Source organism: Gymnoscopelus braueri (assembly GCF_963280865.1).
Source record: "Gymnoscopelus braueri genome assembly, chromosome: 16".
Lineage (NCBI taxonomy): Eukaryota > Metazoa > Chordata > Actinopteri > Myctophiformes > Myctophidae > Gymnoscopelus > Gymnoscopelus braueri.
Genome location: NC_137616.1, coordinates 11,883,138 through 11,904,930, shown reverse-complemented (window position 1 = coordinate 11,904,930; position 21,793 = coordinate 11,883,138). Strand labels below are relative to the sequence as shown.

Genomic DNA, 21,793 nt, shown 5'->3' with positions numbered 1-21,793 from the left:
CGTTTTCTTTGTCACATTGGTTATCAGTAGGCCTATAGCATATGATTTTCTCCTATATGGAAATAATAAGCCTTGATCGGCATAGTCTCCAAAATGATATCAAAGGGCATACCTACAGTACAATTTTGCTCAAAGCATAAAACAGGCCTAATTTTAACAGGCCAAGTAAAATATCATCATCATCATAGACCTATTAATTAAAGGGAATTACAGTTTTCAAAATAAGCAGATCTGTGAATTAGCCGGCTATAGGCTACTACATCCTTTCAGGATAAATTCATATCTGGGGATTCCAAAATCCACTCACTGATTTATGAGACTAATCGTTTTAACACAAATTGAATAAATTAAGATACGTGCCTCTGTAAAACAATAAATACATTATAATTATAAAGTCTATTTGGTTCCATGCATTTTGATTTAAATTAATTAAAGGTAGGGGAAGTGATATTTTTTTGTTTTTGTTAAAAAGGTTAAAGTAGTAATCATTGCTACAGAGCGTTTGTTTGGTCACAGGGGTCTCTCCAGCTCTTTAGTAAACAGAATATAGTACATTTTCAGGTAGGTGACAACCAATCAGGAGAGAGCACTGAAAATTGCATTTTCTGTTTAATAAAGAGCTGGAGAGACATGGGAGACTCCTTTTACTGAACAAACACTCTATAGCAATGAGTATAGAATATAGTATAGAATATAGAGCTATTTAACACTTATTTTAACCAAAGTAAATCACTTACCCTACCTTTAAATGTATTTTAAACTTTAATGAAACTTTAAAGGTATAGGAAACTGGGTAAGTGATATTTTGTGGTTAAAACAAAACGTGTTTTGTTAAAAGGTTAAAGCTCTTTTTGTGATACTATAGGCTAATCATTGCTGAGTTTTGTTCAGTAACAGCTGGAGTCCCTGTCTCTCCAGCTCTTTAATAAACAAAAAATATATTTTCAGGTTCGTTGCCAATTTCAGTCAATCAGGAGAGAGTATAGGGTACCCGTTTATCAGCTTCAACTTTATAGTGTCCCAGTTCCAATTTTGTCTGCTAATTTCTTTGTGTCATCACTTCCAACTTCACTTGTTTAATCTGTATCGTGTGTGAGTTCTCCCCCCTGATTGGATAACACTGGTATCCCGACCTGAAAATGCATGTTCTGTTTACTAAAGAGCTGGAAAGACAGGGGGACCCCTGTCATCAAACACTCTATAGCAATGATTACTATCAGAATATAAAGCTATTTAACACTTATTTTAACAAAACAAAAAACTAAAATAGGCCTAGATACATCACTTACCCTACCTTTAATTTAATAACATTTGAGGTTGGGAATGGGATTCCAGTTTGATCCAATCAGGAGAGAGAACACACAAAGCACATTTTTCAGCTTACATTTAATAGTGTTTAATTTGTTTCACCACTTCCAATTTCACTTGTTTATTCTACATCCTATTAATTTAATCTAATCTAGTTAGGCTATTTTATTATTAGGCTATATTTGTATAGATTGATTGACTGACTGACTGACTGACTGACTGAGGATTTTCCTGTCTATTAAGCCAGTAAGCAGACAGCATGAACTGGCTGTTCCTGGAGAACGTCCTCAGCGGGGTGAACAAGTACTCCACGGTGGTGGGTAGGGTCTGGCTGTCCATCCTGTTCATCTTCCGCATCCTGGTGTACGTGGCTGCGGCCGAGGCGGTGTGGAAGGATGAGAACAAGGACTTCACCTGCAACACCCGGCAGCCCGGCTGCGAGAACGTGTGCTTCGACTACTTCTTCCCCATCTCCCAGGTCCGTCTGTCTGTCTGTCTGTCTGTCTGTCTGTGGGCCTTGCATGGCTGCATGGAGCCCAGTCAGGGGTCATAGCCATGCTGGCTTGTGGTGGACATTTTTGTAAAAATATGTTTTTTGCCATGGACATACATATGAGTGGACATTAATATTACCAGAAACACAAGAGCTATAGCCTTAAATGACCTTTGCAGGTCTGTAACTCTGAGAGTGCACACATGGACCCCCAGCACCTGTCCTGCACCCATAATGCTGAGAGTGCAACTTTTTATTTTCAAAGACCCCCATAACTCTGAGAGTGCACACCTGGTGTGCACTCTCAGAGGTCTATTTGCACTCTCAGAGCTATGGGGGTCTTTGAAAATAAAAAAGTTAGAGAACCACTGTCCTAGTGGACTCCTAATGTGCCACAGTGTCATAGTAAATCAATGTCATATATTCTGAAGAAAACCTGGACACTGACATTCAGTAATTGGGTCTTATGATCAAAATGACATCATTATAATGTTATATGTAAAAAACTAAAAATCTAAAATTTGCCACAGACAAGGCCAAGTCTTGCCACGGACATGGTCACGGGCCAGCGGTGACCAGCGGTGGAAGAAATAGCTACCCTACTCAAATTTATGTACGGTATTTTTATTTTTAATTGAAGCTGCATTATGCAACTTTACTGTTTTACCTGGGCCGGGTCTCTAAGTGTTGACATTTGTACCACTGAGCTAATAGAGCCTGCCTGCTTGCTCTGGGGAGAAATAGAATTTTGAACTTCAGGTAAAAATTTGTGTCAAACTAGAAACAGGATCGTGTCAAAGGTCGTGTCCAATAGACACAGGATCCAAATGTCTTAATAGAAGAGCAGGGAGACCAAATACAACCCCGATTGTATAGTTATAACTAAGGCTATATTGTATTAACATACTCTACCATAACTCTACCAGGCTAGGACAAAATAGCATTTTATTCACAAAAAAAGTGACAGCTTTAAGTAAAAGTAGCAATACCACAGTATACAAAAGAAAACAATAGGCTTAGCTGAATTCACAAATGTACTTGAGTCAAAGTATGAAAGTTGGCATAAAAATGTACAACAGTAGGCTACAAAAGTACTCAGAACGTGTTCAAAATATGTCAAACCTTTTCCAAAATAGCAGATTTACAAGCTCACGTGTCCCTATGTGATGCATTGTGAGCTTGTAAATCGGCTATTTTCCATTGCCAAAGTATAAAATGGGCCTTGTATGTTTTGTAATAATAATCAAATTCTGCAAGTAATTAGTAAATAAAGCTGTCAAATAATTGTAGTGGAGTAAAAAGTTAAATAATTGCCTCAGAGGTGTTAGTGGAGTAAAAGTATTACAAAGAATGGAAATACTCAATTTACTTTCGACCACTGCTTCCTCTTCCCCATCTCCCAGGTCCGTCTGTGGGCCCTGCAGCTCATCATGGTGTCCACCCCTTCCCTGCTGGTGGCTCTGCATGTGGCGTACAGAGAGCACAGAGAGGCCACATGCCACCGCAAACTGTACAAGAACAAGGGCAGCCTTGACGGAGGCCTGCTGTGCACCTACATTGTCAGTCTGGTGTTCAAGACAGTCTTTGAGGTGGGGTCCCTACTCGCCTTTTATTTTCTGTACAGTGGCTTCGAGGTGCCGGTGCTGCTACAGTGCAGTTTGGACCCCTGTCCCAACACGGTGGATTGTTACGTTGCCAAACCGACCGAGAAGAAGGTCTTCCTTTACATCATGGGCTGCACGTCTATTCTGTGTATTGTGTTGAATTTCGTGGAATTGGTGTATATCTTATCTAAACACTGCTGGAAATGTTTCAACAAGCGGTATATGCCGGTGGAGGCTGGGGCCCGCAGTGCTCACTGTCAATGCCGTGGTGCAGCTGCACCTGTTGTCGTCAGCACCAGGTCCCTCACACCATCACAGCAGCAGAAGCCCACACCAAACGAAGACACAAGCCCACCACAGCCATCAACGTCTACGGATGAAAAACAGCCCGTCCTCTGATAGATTCTCAACCTTTCTAATTTCAAGGACCCCCAGTTTGGGATGCACTGACCCCCATTTTATGAGTTTTGTGTCTGGGACCTCAATCAAAATGCTCAAGTTTGAGTGTAAAAAAAATACCAAAATGGATCCATACGGTCCATTTGGTTTCATTTGTACACTCTTAATTACAAGCCTGTAAGGGTCCATTTGGTTCCTATATCATCAACCATGATGAATCAATCATTTAGCTGGGGACTCCTCAGAACCATTGCCCTAATAAATGGGATACAATTTGACCATTCTCTATCCACAGAAAATCACAAACGTCTTTGAACACATTTCAAACTGAAAACTGTCAGTAAAAGAGTTTAATCATTCAAATGTCCTCATAGCTAGGTGTAAAATAATTGCTACATGTTCAGCAATGTATTCAGTCAGTATATTTATTACTTTTTAAGTATTACTATTTCTTATGAATGAATATATTGTGAACCATATCCCCAAAATCATGTGATTGCTTTTTATAAAGAATTATACACATTTATTCTTCCCTGTAATCTTATGTGATCCACTTCCACGTAAGTTTGTGGAAACAATACGGTGGAGTATTTTTTTTCCATTTACTTGTCCTACCAAATCACTTTAAACAACATGGCTACCGCTCAGGTTAAGAACCTCTATACATCATCACAATGGCTTTGGGGCAATTTAGCAAATATCTTTGAAGACTGGACAACTTTGACTCAACAGCAGAGCACTAAGATGCAAATGTGTGCCAGCAAGATGAGTTATAAGTTCTGGTTGCTCATGTAAAATAATTATCACAGATTATATTACATAAGTATACAGCAAATTGCAAAACTGAGTGGTATTTGCAGTACCTTTAACTTTAAATGAATTTAAACATGTGCAGTTTTAAAGTGGAACGGGGGGAAAAAAGCACAGTGGAAAACAAACTAATAAAATGTGTTTAATTGTATTAAGACTGCTGAGGGCAGTAGTTGATTTAAAACAATACATACACACAGCATCTTCAAATCACAAACTATACACATTATTACAATTCAGAGTCAATTTAATCATAGGCCTATGTTGTCCCATAGGGACGATTAAGACATCATAAGCTGGTGCCATACTTTTTTTTTTCTTCTCCCTCTTGGTTTAACTGGTGATTTATTAGATTGTAAATACAAACATGCTATGTAATTTATTGTTTAAAAAAAGGACACATTTTATAGAGGTAATATTACAGTATAGTATAGCAATGTAACAACAAAAACATGTATTTGTAGGGCATCAGTCCACATCAGATAAAACATTCTACTCCTGAGATTCTATTTCTTAAAAAAAAAAAAAAAAATCATTCAAAATCATTTTTCTCCAATATAACCGTGGGTCGCATATCCTGAAGTTGTTTCAATAGATGTTCAGTGACATCTGAAAAAGCTTCATCAACAACAATTGTGACCTTATTGAGTGACTTAAAATTCTGACGGTTGTTGAACTCAACACAGGTTTCTTTGGTGTGCACAAACGAACAGGACGTTCTCCTAAACCTTGTCTGATGAGATTGGTTTGACTGCTCCAAGAACTGCAGGAAGGACATTTCAAATCCCATGGGTTTAAATGAGGTTAACTCTGCACTCACATTTTGCTCACCAAGCTCGTCCTGAACAATGGCAGGGCAGGAAGAGTCATCTGATTCTTCTACTTTGCGGTAAACTTTACGACTCTTTTTTGATCTGACCGGCCTCTTCCTTTTGTGACTTTTGTCAAATTTCATGTTCTCCGGTTTTCGTGGACGCCCTCTTTTGCGTTTGACTTTGACCACTACAGAGAAATCGGAACCGTTATCAGAAATGTCATCATTTGATGATAGTTTGCCATCAAACATTTTGGCAGAGAGTTCAGCTGCCACACGTTTCCGCAAGACTGGCTTGGAATATTCATATCCACTCCCTTCTACGCCAGTGTTTGACATGTCCTCTGAATCGGACAGGTCAGAACTATTCTCCGATTTGGAATCCTCGTCACTCCTCATCGAGTGGTATTTGTACCGCGCAAACTTTTTGCAATATATGAAGCGGCTCCTCTGCTCCTCCAAGTATTTCTCAGACAGCCCGTGTCCAACATAATGCTTAATTATGCTCCGTTCTGACCTCATCACAGACTCGCATCCTTTTATCATACAGGGGTATTGTAGAGTGGATTTCTTTGTGCACATTACAGCTGCCTCTTCCTTAGATTTCAGGGAGGGCATTCCATATTTACTCCAGTGATTTTTTGTTTTCTCAGTTTTCTTTTTCTCACTGACCTTGGGTATCTTTTTATTGCTCTCAATATTTTCTTTACCATTGCTCGACTTTGTGATTTGGTAATGGGGATTCTTTGAGCTCTGTTTCACCCCTTCCTCGCTTATCTGATGCTTCTTAAATTCAATACAGTAAATGTCAGGGTGCTTTTTCCCCCTATGCCTGAGCAGGTTTGACTTTGTGGCATATACAAGTTCACATCCTTCAACGTCACACTGAAACATCCCGTGTTGTTCGGCTTTGGACAGCGGGACATTTTTGTGCTTTTCTTTGACATGTTCGATGTACTTCCACAGAGAAGTGAAGGATGTCGCACATCCCTGCTGATCACAAGAAAACCTGCCAAGGTAGATGGTGGACATAATAGCACCAGCCCGTTCCAAGTTGAATTCATGAAGCTGCAGATAATGCTGCAGAAGGCTGGCAACTTCTACGAAAACTCTCGAACAGTCCTTAACTCCGCATCTAAATTCTGAAACGACTGAATGGATGACCTGTGGCTCCTCGTCCTGGTACTTATCGTCCAGCCCCTCACTTTGATCCTGGTTCACCTCCAATGCTGACAGGGCGGAGTGGTGAACAGCCCTATAATGGAGGATCAGATTGTGCTGGATGGTAAAGGCTGCCATACAGCCTTTGTGTACACAGCGATATGGTCTGTAAATGTATGCGTCATTTGATTCCGACCGCTTCCCCTTTGACTTTTTAGGGGGTTCTTCGTCCAGATCTTCCATTTTGGGTTTGATCATTCTCTGATTGTTCATTTTAGACTGATCTCCTAGAGACTGAGAAGTTGACGCTGTTGGCGATTGAGTTCCAGTTTGGTGGCCTGACGAGTATTGAGTGCAAACGGAGGAAACTGGTCTATTCTGTCCATCTGACCACTGTTCTGTGACAGGGCCAGGTTCTTGGGCCTGCTGGGTCACTGTACAACTTGGTGCCGTTGTTAGTTCTGCTTTTCGCAAGGGAATAATTTGAGTTTGACCACATTTGGTATTAATTAACTTGTGTGTGTTGGTATTAATTAACTTGTGTGTGTTGTGGCCAACAGGCAATCTCTGATCGATTCTATTTCTGTTATACTGGCCAAATGACGGTGGCTGGTATTCTTGTTTAATTGGAGCTTGGAGCATATAAGTAGAGGGGAGGGGAGTCACAATGGTGGTCTGAGCAGATGGGGCTGGGTTTACAACAGTGCTTGGACTGATCAGAGTCTCCCTAAGAGCTTTTCTAGCTATCATACGTTGCTCATCTAGATCCTTAATCTCTTCATGGGACAACTTGTGAGATGACAGGTAGTGAGCACGGAGGTTTGAGTTACGGGTAAAGGTTTTGCTACATTTTTGACAGCCAAACGGTGCAAATCTACCTTGTTTTTTCCTAAATAAAATGATCATCTCTGATGTGTAGTTGTGAGATTTGCCGAGATGTTTCCAAAGTGCTTCCAACGACATGGACCTAAATTCGCAGTTCTCAATCTCACAAGCAAACGGCCTGAAAGCCGGGCTTTGGGGATTGGCCGTTGCTGACACCGTATCATTGCGAATATTGTGGCTAATTTGTGGAGACTGACAGAGGCTGGTCGCTGCTGACACTATATCATTGTGAATATTGTGGCTTATTTGTGGAGACTGACAGAGGCTGGTCGCTGCTGACACTATATCATTGTGAATATTGTGGCTTATTTGTGGAGACTGACAGAGGCTGGTTGCTGTCTGGGCAGACATCTCGATCAGGTCAAGTTTGTCAAAAGCGTTCTCTACCTCCATCACCCACTGTGGTGGGCGAACAGAAAGCCGTGCGGGGCCCATTTCAACATCATTAGCCTCTACGCTGGTGGGGGTTGACATCTGTTGTGGGCTGGAAGGCTCTCTAAAACAGGAAAAGCTTGGCATGTTGACTTCAATCTCACGTGTGGGGATGATTATAGAATTCGTCTGAACCTGTCCTCCACTGATTGTAACAATGTTTGATTCCTGTTTAATTTGATTTGGATACAATGACACAGGACTCATTATACTAGCATTAGGGTCAACACCGACTGGATTACATGAACTGTTTCTACGCTGAAAGTCACCTGCCAAAATTTGTTCCCGCAATTTCTTCTTGATATTATGATCAGTAGTCTTCTTCTTTGACTTAACCAGCTTGCCGTGTGTTAATGCTGGACTACGCTGGGTTTCTGGTGGCACTGGCGGGTTCATATCCAGTGTCAGACTGCTCATTGGGGAGAGAGAATTGAGGATTCCTCCAGTGGACTTGTGGTCGGTGGCCAGACTCCTAGGAGAACCGGCAGGTGAGTTTGCTGAGAGGAGCTGTGAAAGTAGAGGATCACGGAAATCACTGTTGCTGTATGCAGCAACACCTGACTGGGGGTAATGTCTTGTATACGTTTCACTCTCCCTCTTAACCTGGACACTTGCAGTGTGCTGTATTACTGAGTTCTGCTGTATCACTGAGCTCTCTGGCAAACGCTCAACAGCTCCATAGGGACCACATTGAGTTTGGAACGAAGGCTCGGAAGCAGTTGGTTGCTCAAACAGGTCAGCAAGGTTTGCATCAGCCATAATTTGTTTAAGAAGATCATCAGTTTGTTCACCATTGCCATACGCTGGCAAACTGGCTTGTGGATAATTAGGAGTAGGGAAGTCTTTTGGGCCTGTTGAAGTACTTGATTGAACAAGCTTCTCCTGATAAACTGCAGAGGGATCATAAGAAGGCTGTGGCTCAAGGGGGTTTACCGTTTGCTCTGAATTGAGAAGATCAAGAAAGGACGTCGGCAAGTCTGCACTTAGCTCCGAATCATCAAAGTCCTTGCAGTTAGAACGTTTGGACAGATGACCTCCCAGTGATTTAGGATTATCAAATTCTTTGTAACATCTGCAGCAAATATATTTGCCATCTCTGACGATGGCTGGCCACTTTGTTCTTCTGGTTCTTTTGACCTTCGGCTTTCCAGGTCCAGAAATGTCATTTTGATTTTCAGACAGACAAGCCCTAGCATCGCAGGCTTCAAGTGAAGGTTCCAATTTGATTTGTGAAGGACTTAGTATTGCCTTTGTAATTTCTGGCACACTGTCATTAGTACGAGAAGCATTTTGTATCTGCGTATACCGCGGTACAGAATTTGCCACTGTATCGGGTATTACTTTCATACGTTTTGTATATGAGGGTAAAACAGGCTGGGGTGCATTTTGCACGATTGCTGACTGCAGGGAGTCTGCGGACCTGCTCAAATTGGATCCCATTATAGGGCAAGAGGGGGCACCAAGTGCCAGAGCTCCGCTGGTAGCATCAAATTGTGCAATCGCTTGCATATTTGATGGATAGGTTTGGGACTGGGCAGGACCAGCGTTACGAACTCGTTTGTTTGCAGATGTTGAATGCCACTGGTGACCTGCTCCAACTTGAGACTGCACAGCTAATAATTGATTTGGGGTACTTCCCATTTGAACAATAGAGTTTAAGATATCGTCCATAGGGGCAAGTTGATCTGCAATAGATGGGGGATGAGAAGTTAGTGCATCATAGCTCAGAAGCATGTTTGGGAATGGGTGTGGTTGTATGACATTTGCACGTGGGTTCGTAGTAAGTAGATCAACTGGGTGAGGGGGTCCGCCCTTCTTTGGCCTACCCCGGGGAGGTCTTTCGTTTTTCTTGGCAATTTTCCATTGATCATAGAATTCTGGATGGGTGGCTTTCATGTGCTTTGTAACGCTTCTATAGGAGCTGTAGTTCCTGACACACGTTTCAAATGCACAGTAGTGTCGCTCTTTCTCCTCTGTGGGGACAGCCGCATTGACAGAATATGGCATGGGATTGTCTGGCCCAGTTCCTGAGGGTAACGGAGGGGCCATTGCTGGGGGGAGAGACTGTGACATTGCTGTTGGCATGCTATTTTGGAGTTGGTCAGGTGGTAATAGGTTGCTAGGGCACACAGACTGGATCTGTTGTGGAAAAGGTACAATGCAGTTGGAGCTGTAGCTCATAGATTCAGCATCTCCATCACTGGAGAACATCTGTGGCTGACTACTATGTGATGCGTTAGTGTGAAAGACATGCGAAAACTGATCTACACTGGCTTCAAATGGAGGCATTAGTTGATTTTGTGGGGCTGACTGCACATAATCAAATGAATGAGAACCTGAGCCATCTTCGTAGCTATTTGGGTCAGAAAAGTGTGAATTCATAGTGGATGAAATCATAGCGTTATCTGGCGAAAACAAGGGTAGGTCTTGGGGCTCACATTTCACTGCATATTGTTCAGAGTTGTGAATAGGTTCTTGAGGATATGTCAGCAAGCGCTCAATGGCACGTTCATCTGTGCCACGGTCTAGCTGAGCAGTGTTCTCATTACAAATGCTTGACTCTTGTGAAGTCTCCTGTGTCAAGGGAGTGGGGTCAGAGAGCATTCGCTCAATCAGTGATGGACCAAAGTCTGTGTCTTGTGAAGTCTGGTTCTCTGAAGTTGGACTGCTCTCCTCTTCAGTGGCATGCTCCCTCTGGTGCCAATCCAACTGCGCTTGTGAATGGAAAACCTTCCCACAGTCAGGTACTTTGCAAGTGAATGTTTTATAATGCTGCGCCTCGTGGTCATACAGCTGGAAGGCTCCACTACATATCGTCCCACAATTAGGAAACATGCATCTGGCCTTAAATACAGCATGCTCTTTCCTGTGCACTAGGAGCTCAGCGTTAGATAGAAAACTGGCGTTGCAATTTAACTGTATGCAAATGTAAGGCTTTGCACCACAGTGAACCTGTAAATGATCATTAAGGTGGGTGACATTAACAAAATGGCGACGGCAGTACTGACAAACAACCTTCTTGCTCTGCATTTCAAGGTAGCGCTTTGCCTCCTCGTTATCCCCATGACCTCTCACATGCGCAAGAAGATTTTTGAAAAACTTAAAACCTTTTCTGCAGTTTGCTACTGGGCATACATTTTCCTCACCATTTTCTGTCATAGACCCGGTGAATATTGTCTCAGCTGGGTGCGTTCCATTACGCGCTAGGGAATTCCCATTTTCTGGTGTAGCGAGCTGATTTTCAGACTTGGCTTGTAAGGCTGCGATAACAGGCGCAGCCGTTTTGGGATTTGCCAATTTCTTATTCGTTTTCATCGCGGTCAGCCTTTCCTTGCACGACTGCTTAACATGTGACGCTACATGGGGAACCAATGTGTCTTTTGTGGCAAAAGTCTCAGTGCATATTGGGCAGCTATACAGTCCGCCTTTTAAATGAGTCTGCGCGTGGCGTACGATCCGGTGGCCAAGGAACTCCTTATCGCACAGAACACAGTACTGCATGTACGCCTGCCAGTTTCTAAACCTGGCAGATATGAAACCCTTTTCCCTCATCTTCTTCGCCTCTCGGTTTTTCTTTCTCTTCTCTAGCACTTCCTGGGATTCACCGGCGGTATCGTAAAAGTGGTCTGTAACATCCTTGAAGGATTCATCGCCAAAGGTGTCCCAGTCTACCTCAGGAGGGGGCGGGCTCTCTGTGTCGTTGAGTAAGTCAATGGACGATACGATGGAGGCCTCTTCGCCCATCAGTGCCAGACACTGGCGTTTCAGCGTCTTCCAGTCCCAGAACTCTGGGTCGAAAGGCCACTGGGTCTTGAAGACCAGCAGGAGTTCACAACGCAGGGAGTTGGGCACGGGCATGTTCTCTTCCTCCAACTTCTGATCCGGTTCGTTGTATAGCGTCTCCACGGCGTAGTAGGAGTCTACCGTGGGCTCCAGGAGGAACTCTGTTAGCTGGCAGGCTCGCTTTACTTCCAGGTCAGTAGGGAGCAAACAGGAAATGGTTTTGCAGATGCTCGCCATGGTGCTTGCTTCGTTCGATTCCATCTGCAAGGCTCTTATGCACATTTCAATGCACGCCGGCAGCCCCACGCTGTCACTCTGTGGGGGAAAAAAAAGCACAGGAATGTAATTTAACCCATTAATCCGTATACACTTCCTCAAACGATCAATAGTGAAAACAGCTGAACTACAACCTCACAATGAGCTTGTAGATCAGCTATTTTCACTATGTCCTACATAGCAGTGGTTGCTTATGCTGATTTTTTTTACATGAGGGGAAATAAAACACGTTATGGCCAGTCACTAAACTGCACCCGAGGTGTTCCTTTTTACTAAGTTTAAAATAAGAACTTAATACATTAAATATCAATATGAGGCAAGTGAAAAACATGTTTTTTTCCCCAATGATAGATCTCAGGCAGGACTTGAGAAAGGGTAAATTCCTAACATTTTCTTTTATTCAATGACTTTATTTTTGTGTGGAAATTTAAAATCTTTCTTACAGAGAGGGGTCAACATGATGTATTGCTCTCTCCATATAGCTTTGGTATTATGTATGCAAGTGTGAGCTTAACACAAAAGCTTACTGTTTACTGACCTCTGACTGGATGACCTTGATGAAGAACAGGATGTGAAACATTGTTTTGGACAGTAAGGACATCTGCCGACATCGGTCTAGGAAGGCCTGGTCTGACGGCTCCAACCGCTTTAGCAGCTTACTCCAAAACAATGTGAGCTCCCTGGTGCGGAAAGAAAGTGAACACAATGTGTAGAAGTCCTGGCATGAGTTCAGACAGAACCAGGTCATCACATTTTATTTCATTTTCAAGTCAAGGACAAGTCAAAATTTCAAGGCACACCTGCATCTGTGCAAAATAGCTTCAATAACACACGTCATCACTCTTATCTCACTCTGTAAACGTTTATTTTTATCTTTATTAATGCCATATAAAAAGGTTTAACCATCATTCATACGTTCACAAATAAAATAAAGAAAATAGCGTAAATAGCCGATCTGTGAGCTTCTAGAACTGCCATTTTAGAATTTCTTTTATGGAATAAAAATAAGATTGTGATTGAAATACACATTTTAAATAAGAAAATTCAAAAGTTAAAAGCAATAAAATAAAATAAAAGCCCAAAATAGGGACACTAGGTTGAATGTAGTGAAAATATATATATATTTTTTACGATATAGAATTTTCCTCTGAATTGGGAAATGTCAATTCCAAGGCACAGATGGACTTATCCAAACACACATTTCCCCTTCATAGTTAAAGGTAAAGTTTTGTGTATGCTGCCGGGTATATATATATATATATCCTGACATACCTTCTGCCAGGGTATGCCCTCTTACAGTGGTTCCTAACCCTTTCTGGACCAGGGCCCACCCATATGACCACTTGTGTTAAGTACATTATCATCATTATTATAATTTTACGTACATTATCAATAAAATCTTTGTCTTTTACTAATTATTTGGGGGCTCCCTTGCAATAAATACCCTCACGCACAGGTTGGGAATCGCTGCCCTCTCATATGAACATCCGGAAACACTTCACCCAATCGGCAGGAAATTACTCATGTTATCTGCCCAAATTCATACCAAACAGGTAGAACCAGTTCTAAAAGGGATCTACTTTCTGTTTTCTTACCAAGCACAATATGTGTCTGCTTGTAGAAGCTGGCGGGTCAGGAAGGCAGAGCACAAGCTGAAAGCCGCCTTCTCGTCTCCCTCAGATTCCAGGTTGCAGATCATCTCCAGTGCATCGCGACAGTCAACCCTTGAAAGCTGTACAGACAGGTGCATCATATGATTTATGAATGAATCACAAAATAATCCTTCTCCAAATCCAGGAAAAAGAGGCAAAGTTGAGGACTTTTTGCCACTTGGACCCTTGCATCCCTAATCTGGGGCAAACATCCAGAGAAATGTTCAGATCGACAAGCTGTTTCGGCACATTGTGAGATTGCGGCTATTTTTGGATAGATATTTGGTGTACTGTAGCGGGAAAAAGGGAGTGGGCCTAGTATAGACCCCTGGGGGACTCAGGTCAATGAAGTATATATGGATTAAGTACTTAAAATGGAAAATGGTGAAGTACATTTCCACAATATGCTAACAGTATACTGTACATTTCAACTTTTTTGACGTAAATCCCTTAAATCTGTCGATCAATATGTATTATATTTAAGTTAATTTATATTTAACTGAAAATGTGGCATCACTTGTCAGTCAATGACTTGTGGAAACCAGCATCTTTAGAAAAGTAAAATGATTTGTATTATTTTTGTGCTATCGGGTTAGGTTTGTAACGGGTGGCAACCGGGTGGTTTCACTTTTGAGAGTTGGTAGATCAAATTAGAAACAGAGGTCCATTTGTTTTCTGTGGTGGTAGATCACCATTTCAAGGACATTTATTTAACCTTTATTTTACCAGCTAGTCACTTGAGATCAGCGGTATCTTTTTCGAGTGAGACCTGGCCAAAATGGCAGCTGTTAAAAACACACAAAGACAAGAACATAGGAAAGGCATTGGGATGGGGGGCACGTAGATTAGAGGGTAGGGGATTGCTGAGGGCAGAAGGTCATGTTAATAAAATAAATAAAACACTGTTACTATACAGTAAAACCCCACCCTGACAAGCTAGGAGTTGAGACATTACATCGGTTCCACAGATATATATATTGTGAAAATAGCCGATCTACATGCTCACAATGAGCTTGCCTCCATCTTAGGTAATATTTGACAATTTGGCCAGTGTTTGCAAGTAAGTAGGCAGGTAAGCAGTCCAGTGAATGAAGGCTGTAAGATGGGTTTGATGTAATAGTGACAAGTGAACCACGGTACAAAAGGGAGCAGACCAAAGACTGATTTATGAATAAATGAAGGTGCTCGTGGCCATATCTTGATTTCACCTGCATACATTGGATTCCCCACCTCTCTCACAGGCAAAGGAAGCAACTAATCACTAGTAGGGCTGGGGGTAAAATGGACAAAATCTAATATCACAATATTTTTTACCCAACCTCAATATCGATATTGAGACTATATTGTGGGGATGACTATTGGTGATTTCACTAAGTATTCACACAATGACATTTTTAACTAGAAAATGTGCTCCTCGGAGCACAAGTCTCCGCCAGCAGACTATAGCAATTATATTATCATAGCAATAACTAATGAGATACAGTAGAGTAAAAGATATATATTTTAGTTAAATAAAAAGGTGTATGTTAAAGAAATATTTATTCAAAAAAAAAATGATTTAAAAATCATAAACAGAACCACAGACATAATTGGGTCCACTTTCGGACATCTTCTTTAAGAATGCGAGAGCAGCTTCATTAACTTCTAATTCTTGTGATCTGTATCGTTTCTTCTTACTCGTGTTATGTGCTTGTTGATGTAGTCTTTCATTATTTAAATACTCTGACCAGTTCCTTTTTTTCCTTTCGATGTTCTCTTCAGACTCTTCTACTTTTTCTTCCAGAGATTGTAGCAATCTTTGCTGTGTCATATTGTAAGCATTCATGGCTAGTCTTCGTCTTTTGTCATTTAGCGATTTTTTGTCTCTGATTAATTTCATTCTTTCTTTATGATTCTTAGCTCTGTTTAATTGAAGCAATGCTCTGTTTACATTGAAGCAATCTATCATATGGGAGTCGTCATAATTGACTGGTTTGTTCAAATACTTGTCTGTCTTCTTCATCTTCATTGTCTTGAACAGTTTCAGCAGTTGATTGGTGTGTTTGATCAGCTTTGGCCTTCTGCGCCTTTGTTTGACCAATGTTAGGTGTTCTCAGAGGGACACACACACGCACGGACGGGTGATTTGGACTAGAAGATACTGTTCCAATCAAGACTGATTGATCCTGTCTTACCTCGCTTCAAAAACGTAAACGGTTTTTTGAAGTGACACACCTATTTATAGAATTGTATTTCGTCATGCATTCCTCTAGCCAATCAAAGGCATTGGTGTCAACATATTAATACGTATTAAGATTTCGGTCTTGTTGTGGGATCAATTCAACTCTATGTTATGTCCTCTTCTGTGTTACTGTTGTAGATGAGTATGCTTTCTTAGCTTTGGCCTTCTGCGCCTTTGCTTGACCAATGTCAGGTGTTCTCAAAGGGACACACACACGCACGGACGGGTGATTTGGACTAGAAGATACTGTTCCAATCAAGACTGATTGATCCTGTCTTACCTCGCTTCAAAAACGTAAACGGCTTTTTGAAGTGACACACCTTTTTATTATAGGATTGTATTTCGTCATGCGTCCCTCTAGCCAATCAGAGACATTGATGTCAACATATTGACACGTATTAAGAGTTCGGCTTTGTTGTGGGATCATTTCAACTCTAGTCCTCTTCTACGTTACAATTGTAGATGAGTATGCTTTCTTAGCTTTGGCCTTCTGCGCCTTTGCTTGACCAATGTTAGGTGTTCTCAGAGGGAAACACACACGCACAGACGGGTGACTTGGACTTACTGAAGGTACTGTTCCAATCAAGTCTGATTGATCCTGTTTTACCTCACTTCAAAAAGTAGAGGCTTTTTGAAGTGACACACCTATTTATAGAATTTTATTTCGTCACGCGTCCCTCTAGCCAATCAGAGGCATTGGTGTCAACAAATTGACACGTGTCACGTGGAGCTTGCCCAATGTTAGCTTGGCTAACAATGTTTGCTCACACAAAGCGAAAACATATTCTCCACCTTCGGCGGAGACAATAAATACTCATCAGTAATGCCCATACAACTACGTGGGTAAAGGACAAATATTAGAACGGTTTGTACAGTCAACTATGTTCCAAACTTACGTCACTTTACTGAATTGTCCAATACCACATTTTCAAGAATAGCAGAGCTACAAGCTTAGAATGTGTTGCAATGTGCCGCGTTGTGAAGTTCAGAATTAGAAACAACTTTATTGTCACATCACAGGCTTTGTTTTTCGTTTTTGTGCAAACTGCGTCATTTGTGTTATTTCCATAAGAGAAAGGGAAGAAGGAGAAGGGGGGGCAAGGGGTAGCGGGGGAGAGAGATCAATAAAAACAAAGAAATTATCTACATATTTAGTATTTACACATAATCGTGCCGTATATCTATTCGGTGCGGTAAGTACCTGAGGTAAGACATAAGACATAAATACATAAGGTGCGTTAAGTTATAGCTCTGCCATTGTTGATATTTGTGAAATAGGGCTCTTTAAGTGGTTAAATCAGCACCATGTCACGGTATTATGATATCCCAGACAATATCTAGTCTCATATCACAGCATCTAATCACTAGTTCATACCTCTTCCATTAGCTGATCCTGTTCAGAGGTAGAACAAAGGCAGACAAGGTGCATCTGCTTGAAGTGGCCCTTCCCTTCGAAGGCAGCGTGCTCTGAGCAGGTCTTTGCCAGCAGCGCAGCTTTCCCCATGTGGTTCTCTTTCATTAGGTGCTTTATTCTCATTTCCAGCAAGACAGGCCCCTCCAGTGTCAGGAACTCGTCAACTGGAAATCAAAAGAAACTCTTTACGATCTTCAAAAAAAAAAGGTACTGCAGGTTTTGTAACCTTCTGGGTCTAAAGAGTCCCTGGCTGGACAGCTAGAATTACAAGGACAACAAGGTGAATGCAATTAATGTCCCAGTAGGTGACAGGATGAAGAGACAGCAGCACCAATACCAGGGGTCACAAGGTTAGGGCAGTGGTTATCAACATTTTCAGGCCGCGACCCCCCAAAATAATCATATTTGATCATATTTCAACTAGGGACCCCCCCACACCGACATGCACTTGGAATTGTAGGAGTTGAGGTATTACATGTAGTATTGTGAAAATAGCTGATCTACAAGCTTGTTTGTTGATCACTATTGATGCAGTGATTCATTTTGTTTTGGTATTAAACAAAATGGGGGGGGGGGCCCCCTGCCAATTCGTGTGGGGTCCCAACCCACAGGTTGAGAACCACTGGGTTAGGGATCAGGAACCACTGGGGTGAAGTCACATTTCCATTAGTTCCCAAAGCTGCATAGAAATTCTTCTACCAACCCCTTAACCTCTTCAAGCTTACTAGCGCCAACTATGTCATAATAGGTAGCACACCTCACACGCTTGAGGTGCAAGCTCACAACGCATCATGTTGTAAGCTTGATGTTTGTGAGTGATATTTTCAGCTAAGAGATTTGGTATAAATGGAAAAAAAGAGGAAAACCAAGAAAAGGCCCCTTGGGGACCCCTGTCAATGAAGTACAGTATGTGGGGTTTAAGTAGGTGATAACATCAACCCCAGCGTCCCTATTTAGGACACATTTTCAAAATAAAACAGTGGTTAAATCACAGATAAAGTAAGATTAGACGCACCTTGTTCTGTCTGTAGGTCCTGACAGGACAGAAGGCTGAGCAGGACATTGTTAGTCCAGACACCAGAGTGCTGGGCCAACACAGACAGCATGGACAGCTGACTGATATCATTCTCCTGCAGCTTGGCATGGGCAGTCTGCACAAAACAGAACCACTGGATGAGTTAAAAACAGTGATTCTCAAACAAACGTCTTCTAAATCCTAACAGTTTTCTGAAAATACTTATGTTTCTATATGGTGCTTCACCAGCTGGCACCGAGCTATGGGCTTGTAGATCTGCAAAAATGTTTTTTTTAAATCATGAACATTTTTGAAAATCTTTGAATATATATTTTTTTAAGCGAACATTTGTAACTCAAATCTTTGCGTCTGGGGATTCTAATGTCTTCTATTGCTATAATCAGTGCTCTCAAACTTTTTCATGTCAAGGACCCCAAAATGATATGTATTTGGCCGTGGACCCCCATCTCAAAATATATTGTTCCAGGGACCCAGGAACAATATAGAAGCAAAGATTTGAGTTACAATTTATTTTTTGTAATATAATATATATTTAAAGATTTGCACAAATGTTCACGATTTTTCAAAAATAGCAGATCTACAAGCTCGTAGCGTGGCACTCGGTGCCGCGCTATGAGCTTGTATATCTGCTATTTTGATGTCCGTTGATGAAAATAGGCTAACATTCAGGAAAAATAGTAGATCGACAAGCTCACAACGCTTCACAATCCGCCATGTTATGAGCTTGTAGATTAGCTTAAATCAGTTAGCCAAAGATAGCCAAAGTCTTGGAGAAAAGGTGGGGGCCACGGATAGACCCCTGGGGGACCCCGGTATTGCTTAACAGACTGAGCTCCATGAAATAGAAAGGCCTATACTTCACCTGGACAGATGACTTGAATTCATTCCATATTGCATCAGGAACTTCCTCCTTCAGTGAGAGTAAAAGCTCCACAAAATTCCTGGAGTGGAGAAGCAACCAAATCAATGTAATGCTATGGTAATGTCTAATATACCATGTATACAAGTACAATCAAGCAGAGCACAGGAGATTCAATATGGGAAACTGGAAATTCCAAGAATATTTAGCATGCCAGGTAAGGTGCACCTGACTAGTAGAAGGGTGTTTCTAAATACTGTTCTTCACACTTTGCCAACAAACCTGCCATTTAAGTTATTCGTTCCAAATTGACAATTTGCCTTGGGGGAAGGCAAACCGTACCATAAATACTTGTCTTTCAAGCCATACAACTAATTCCACAATCTTTAAAAATGCTATATGGGGTCTGTAACTAGGCCTCTTAAAAATGGAAGCGGTCATCTGATCATTCACGAAAATATATTTTAAAGTATGTTTAAAATAAAAAAATCCATTTCCATTCCTGCTAAACAGCAAGCTATATATACACTTCGACTAATTTGACTAATTTGACGACTGAAAAGGCTAAAGGAAAGTATGGGGAGGCGGGGAATATGGTTTACCCCCTTCTCAAGTTCAGCAACTGTTTAGGAGGAAGCATTTGAAAATTGTGTGAGCTAACAGTCTGGCTTGAGAGACTACATAAATACTGACAGCAGAGCAGACTAAACAGGAAACAAACAAACACACATAACAGCAAACTATGTATGTACCTTCATCATGAACACACTAAAACAATGCTTTAACCACAAGAACTCTGGCATCCCCATTATAGGCTTGTCATAATACGCGAAATTGGCCCAAAATCTGTGAAAATAGCAGGTCTACAAGCTTGCGATGCATTGCGAGCTTGTAGATCGGCTATTTTCGGCGAAGAGATTTGGTTGTGGAAGGAAGAAAGGACCAAGTATAGACTATAGACCCATGGGGGGAAAAAAAGTATATAGGGTTTAATGATTATTAAATCTGGACTCACAGTGAAAGCCTTTCAAGCACAAGGAGAACATTTTCACACAGTGGGGAGAGGAATGGAGAGGCCTGGGCATAACTCAGCAGGGCAACTGTGTACACTTCCACCAAGGGTAGAGGGTTCTCCTCAATCTTCCATCGGCCAGCATACTCCAACAACGTCTAGGAAAAGCGTGATAAACAAAGTGATTAACCACATGAATGAATGAAAATTGCAGATCTCCAAGCTCACAACACTAACGCGCTGTGAGCTTGTAGACGGGGCAAAGGTATTTGTTGTAGAGGGGGGATACCCAGACTCAAAGTATATAGGGTTTAAGTGGTTAACTAATCCAGTAATGAAGTTTAGAATTGTATATCCATTGTACGGAGCTTGAATTTCAGGCAAATATTCGACCGTTTTTAGAGCAGTCCAAGTACAAAAGATCAACTTTATTTGTACATGTGTATCCCAATATTTAGAGACTTATCCTACATTGACACTCACAATATTTACTTTTATATGACCAAAATCACTATTGGCTATTTTCAAAAGTTAAGATGCTGCTATAATCTCTTTGAGGCATAATTTTTTACAGTGTTACAAACTCAAGCAGTCTATTTGTGATTTTCTTTTATTATTATTTTTGGCTAACTTGTCTTTCTCAGGAACTTCTATGGCTCTCGATGCACTGCTGACGTTGTTCCACCTGAAGAACATGATAGAAACATTTAAGAGTTAAATTAAGTTGAGGTTTCTCCAGGACATTATGACTGCTGTATAATAATTCTCACAAATAACTTGATTTCTTCCATGAGACTCAGGAATGCTGATCTTTTGCCATAACTATAATGTATCATTTTCCTTTGACTGTGCAATCCATCGTGTCAAACCCTCAAGGTTTCCAAGTATCGTTAATGCTGGACCTCGCTTATCACCCAAGTGAGGTCACAAGGTTTACGGGCAAAACATTTCTTGTATTTTTATTGCTGCATGTCCTTAATAACAATGATAACAATTATTCAACAGTAAGAATGTACAACCAAAGATTAACTTTGGCAAACGTTCACATTTTTTATTTTGCTACAGACTGCGAAGGCGTTTCAGCCTTCATCAGAACATCAATAGCTCTATGCAGAAATGCATTAGCAGCTTGATGTAGTAAAATAGAACATTTGAGATACAGTCTTGCATTTTTATACACTGGAATGCTGCTATTTATTTGCTTTACTTTTATTTTTTTATACTACATATTGACGTAGCTGAGCACCCACATCCAAGTAATTTACGCATCCTATCTGGGTTGCAGTTTTCCACCCCATTCTGAATTCCCATAGACGTCTTGAATATCGCGTCAAATAAGAACTGTGTTCCAAAAATAAACAAATGATCCCGGCGGTTTGACTCATATGGATATGAAGCATCAACTGACGGTGAGAAAACGCTCATGTTACTTCCGCCAAATTAGTTAAATTTTCGCCAGAAACAGACCATCAAATATGAGTGACTGACTATCATAAACGATACAGAGCCATCTCCCTGACAATATCGCCGAGATAGTTTGTTTATTTTTGGACCACAATTCTTATATGAGACGATTCTAAGATGACCCAATGTTATTCTCCATAGCGAAATTACTTTACGACCCAGGGGATGAA

General features: G+C 41.2%; 3 protein-coding genes across 3 annotated transcripts in view; 2 read left to right on the top strand and 1 right to left on the bottom strand.

Moving 5' to 3' along the window:
• LOC308103242 (4-galactosyl-N-acetylglucosaminide 3-alpha-L-fucosyltransferase 9-like) overlaps positions 1-21,793 on the top strand; it is a 274,031-nt gene that overhangs the window by 16,416 nt on the left and 235,822 nt on the right. The gene's annotated exons all lie outside the window — the stretch shown is intronic.
• Positions 1,562-3,962, top strand: gjb7 (gap junction protein beta 7). The gene is made up of 2 exons (XM_080453484.1): positions 1,562-1,786; positions 3,205-3,962. The coding sequence occupies exons 1-2, from the start codon at positions 1,568-1,570 to the stop codon at positions 3,802-3,804; spliced, it is 819 nt and encodes a 272-aa protein (XP_080309610.1). The 5' UTR covers positions 1,562-1,567; the 3' UTR covers positions 3,805-3,962.
• The window catches only part of znf292b (zinc finger protein 292b), a 28,591-nt gene continuing 11,541 nt past the window's right edge, over positions 4,744-21,793 (bottom strand). The window contains exons 2-8 of the mRNA XM_080453483.1: positions 20,163-20,317; positions 19,151-19,229; positions 18,268-18,403; positions 17,214-17,416; positions 13,561-13,697; positions 12,504-12,645; positions 4,744-12,004 (exon numbers count right to left, since the gene is read on the bottom strand). Coding sequence (XP_080309609.1) covers positions 5,147-12,004; positions 12,504-12,645; positions 13,561-13,697; positions 17,214-17,416; positions 18,268-18,403; positions 19,151-19,229; positions 20,163-20,317 — 7,710 coding nt within the window. The 3' untranslated portion in view covers positions 4,744-5,146. The remainder of the gene's footprint in view (positions 12,005-12,503; positions 12,646-13,560; positions 13,698-17,213; positions 17,417-18,267; positions 18,404-19,150; positions 19,230-20,162; positions 20,318-21,793) is intronic.

Excerpts from the sequence above, each read along its gene's own strand:
- gjb7 (XM_080453484.1), top strand. The coding sequence starts at position 1,568 with ATGAACTGGCTGTTCCTGGAGAACGTCCTCAGCGGGGTGAACAAGTAC. Across the intron at positions 1,787-3,204 it reads ACTTCTTCCCCATCTCCCAG|GTCCGTCTGTGGGCCCTGCA; the intron begins GTCCGTCTGTCT and ends CCCATCTCCCAG.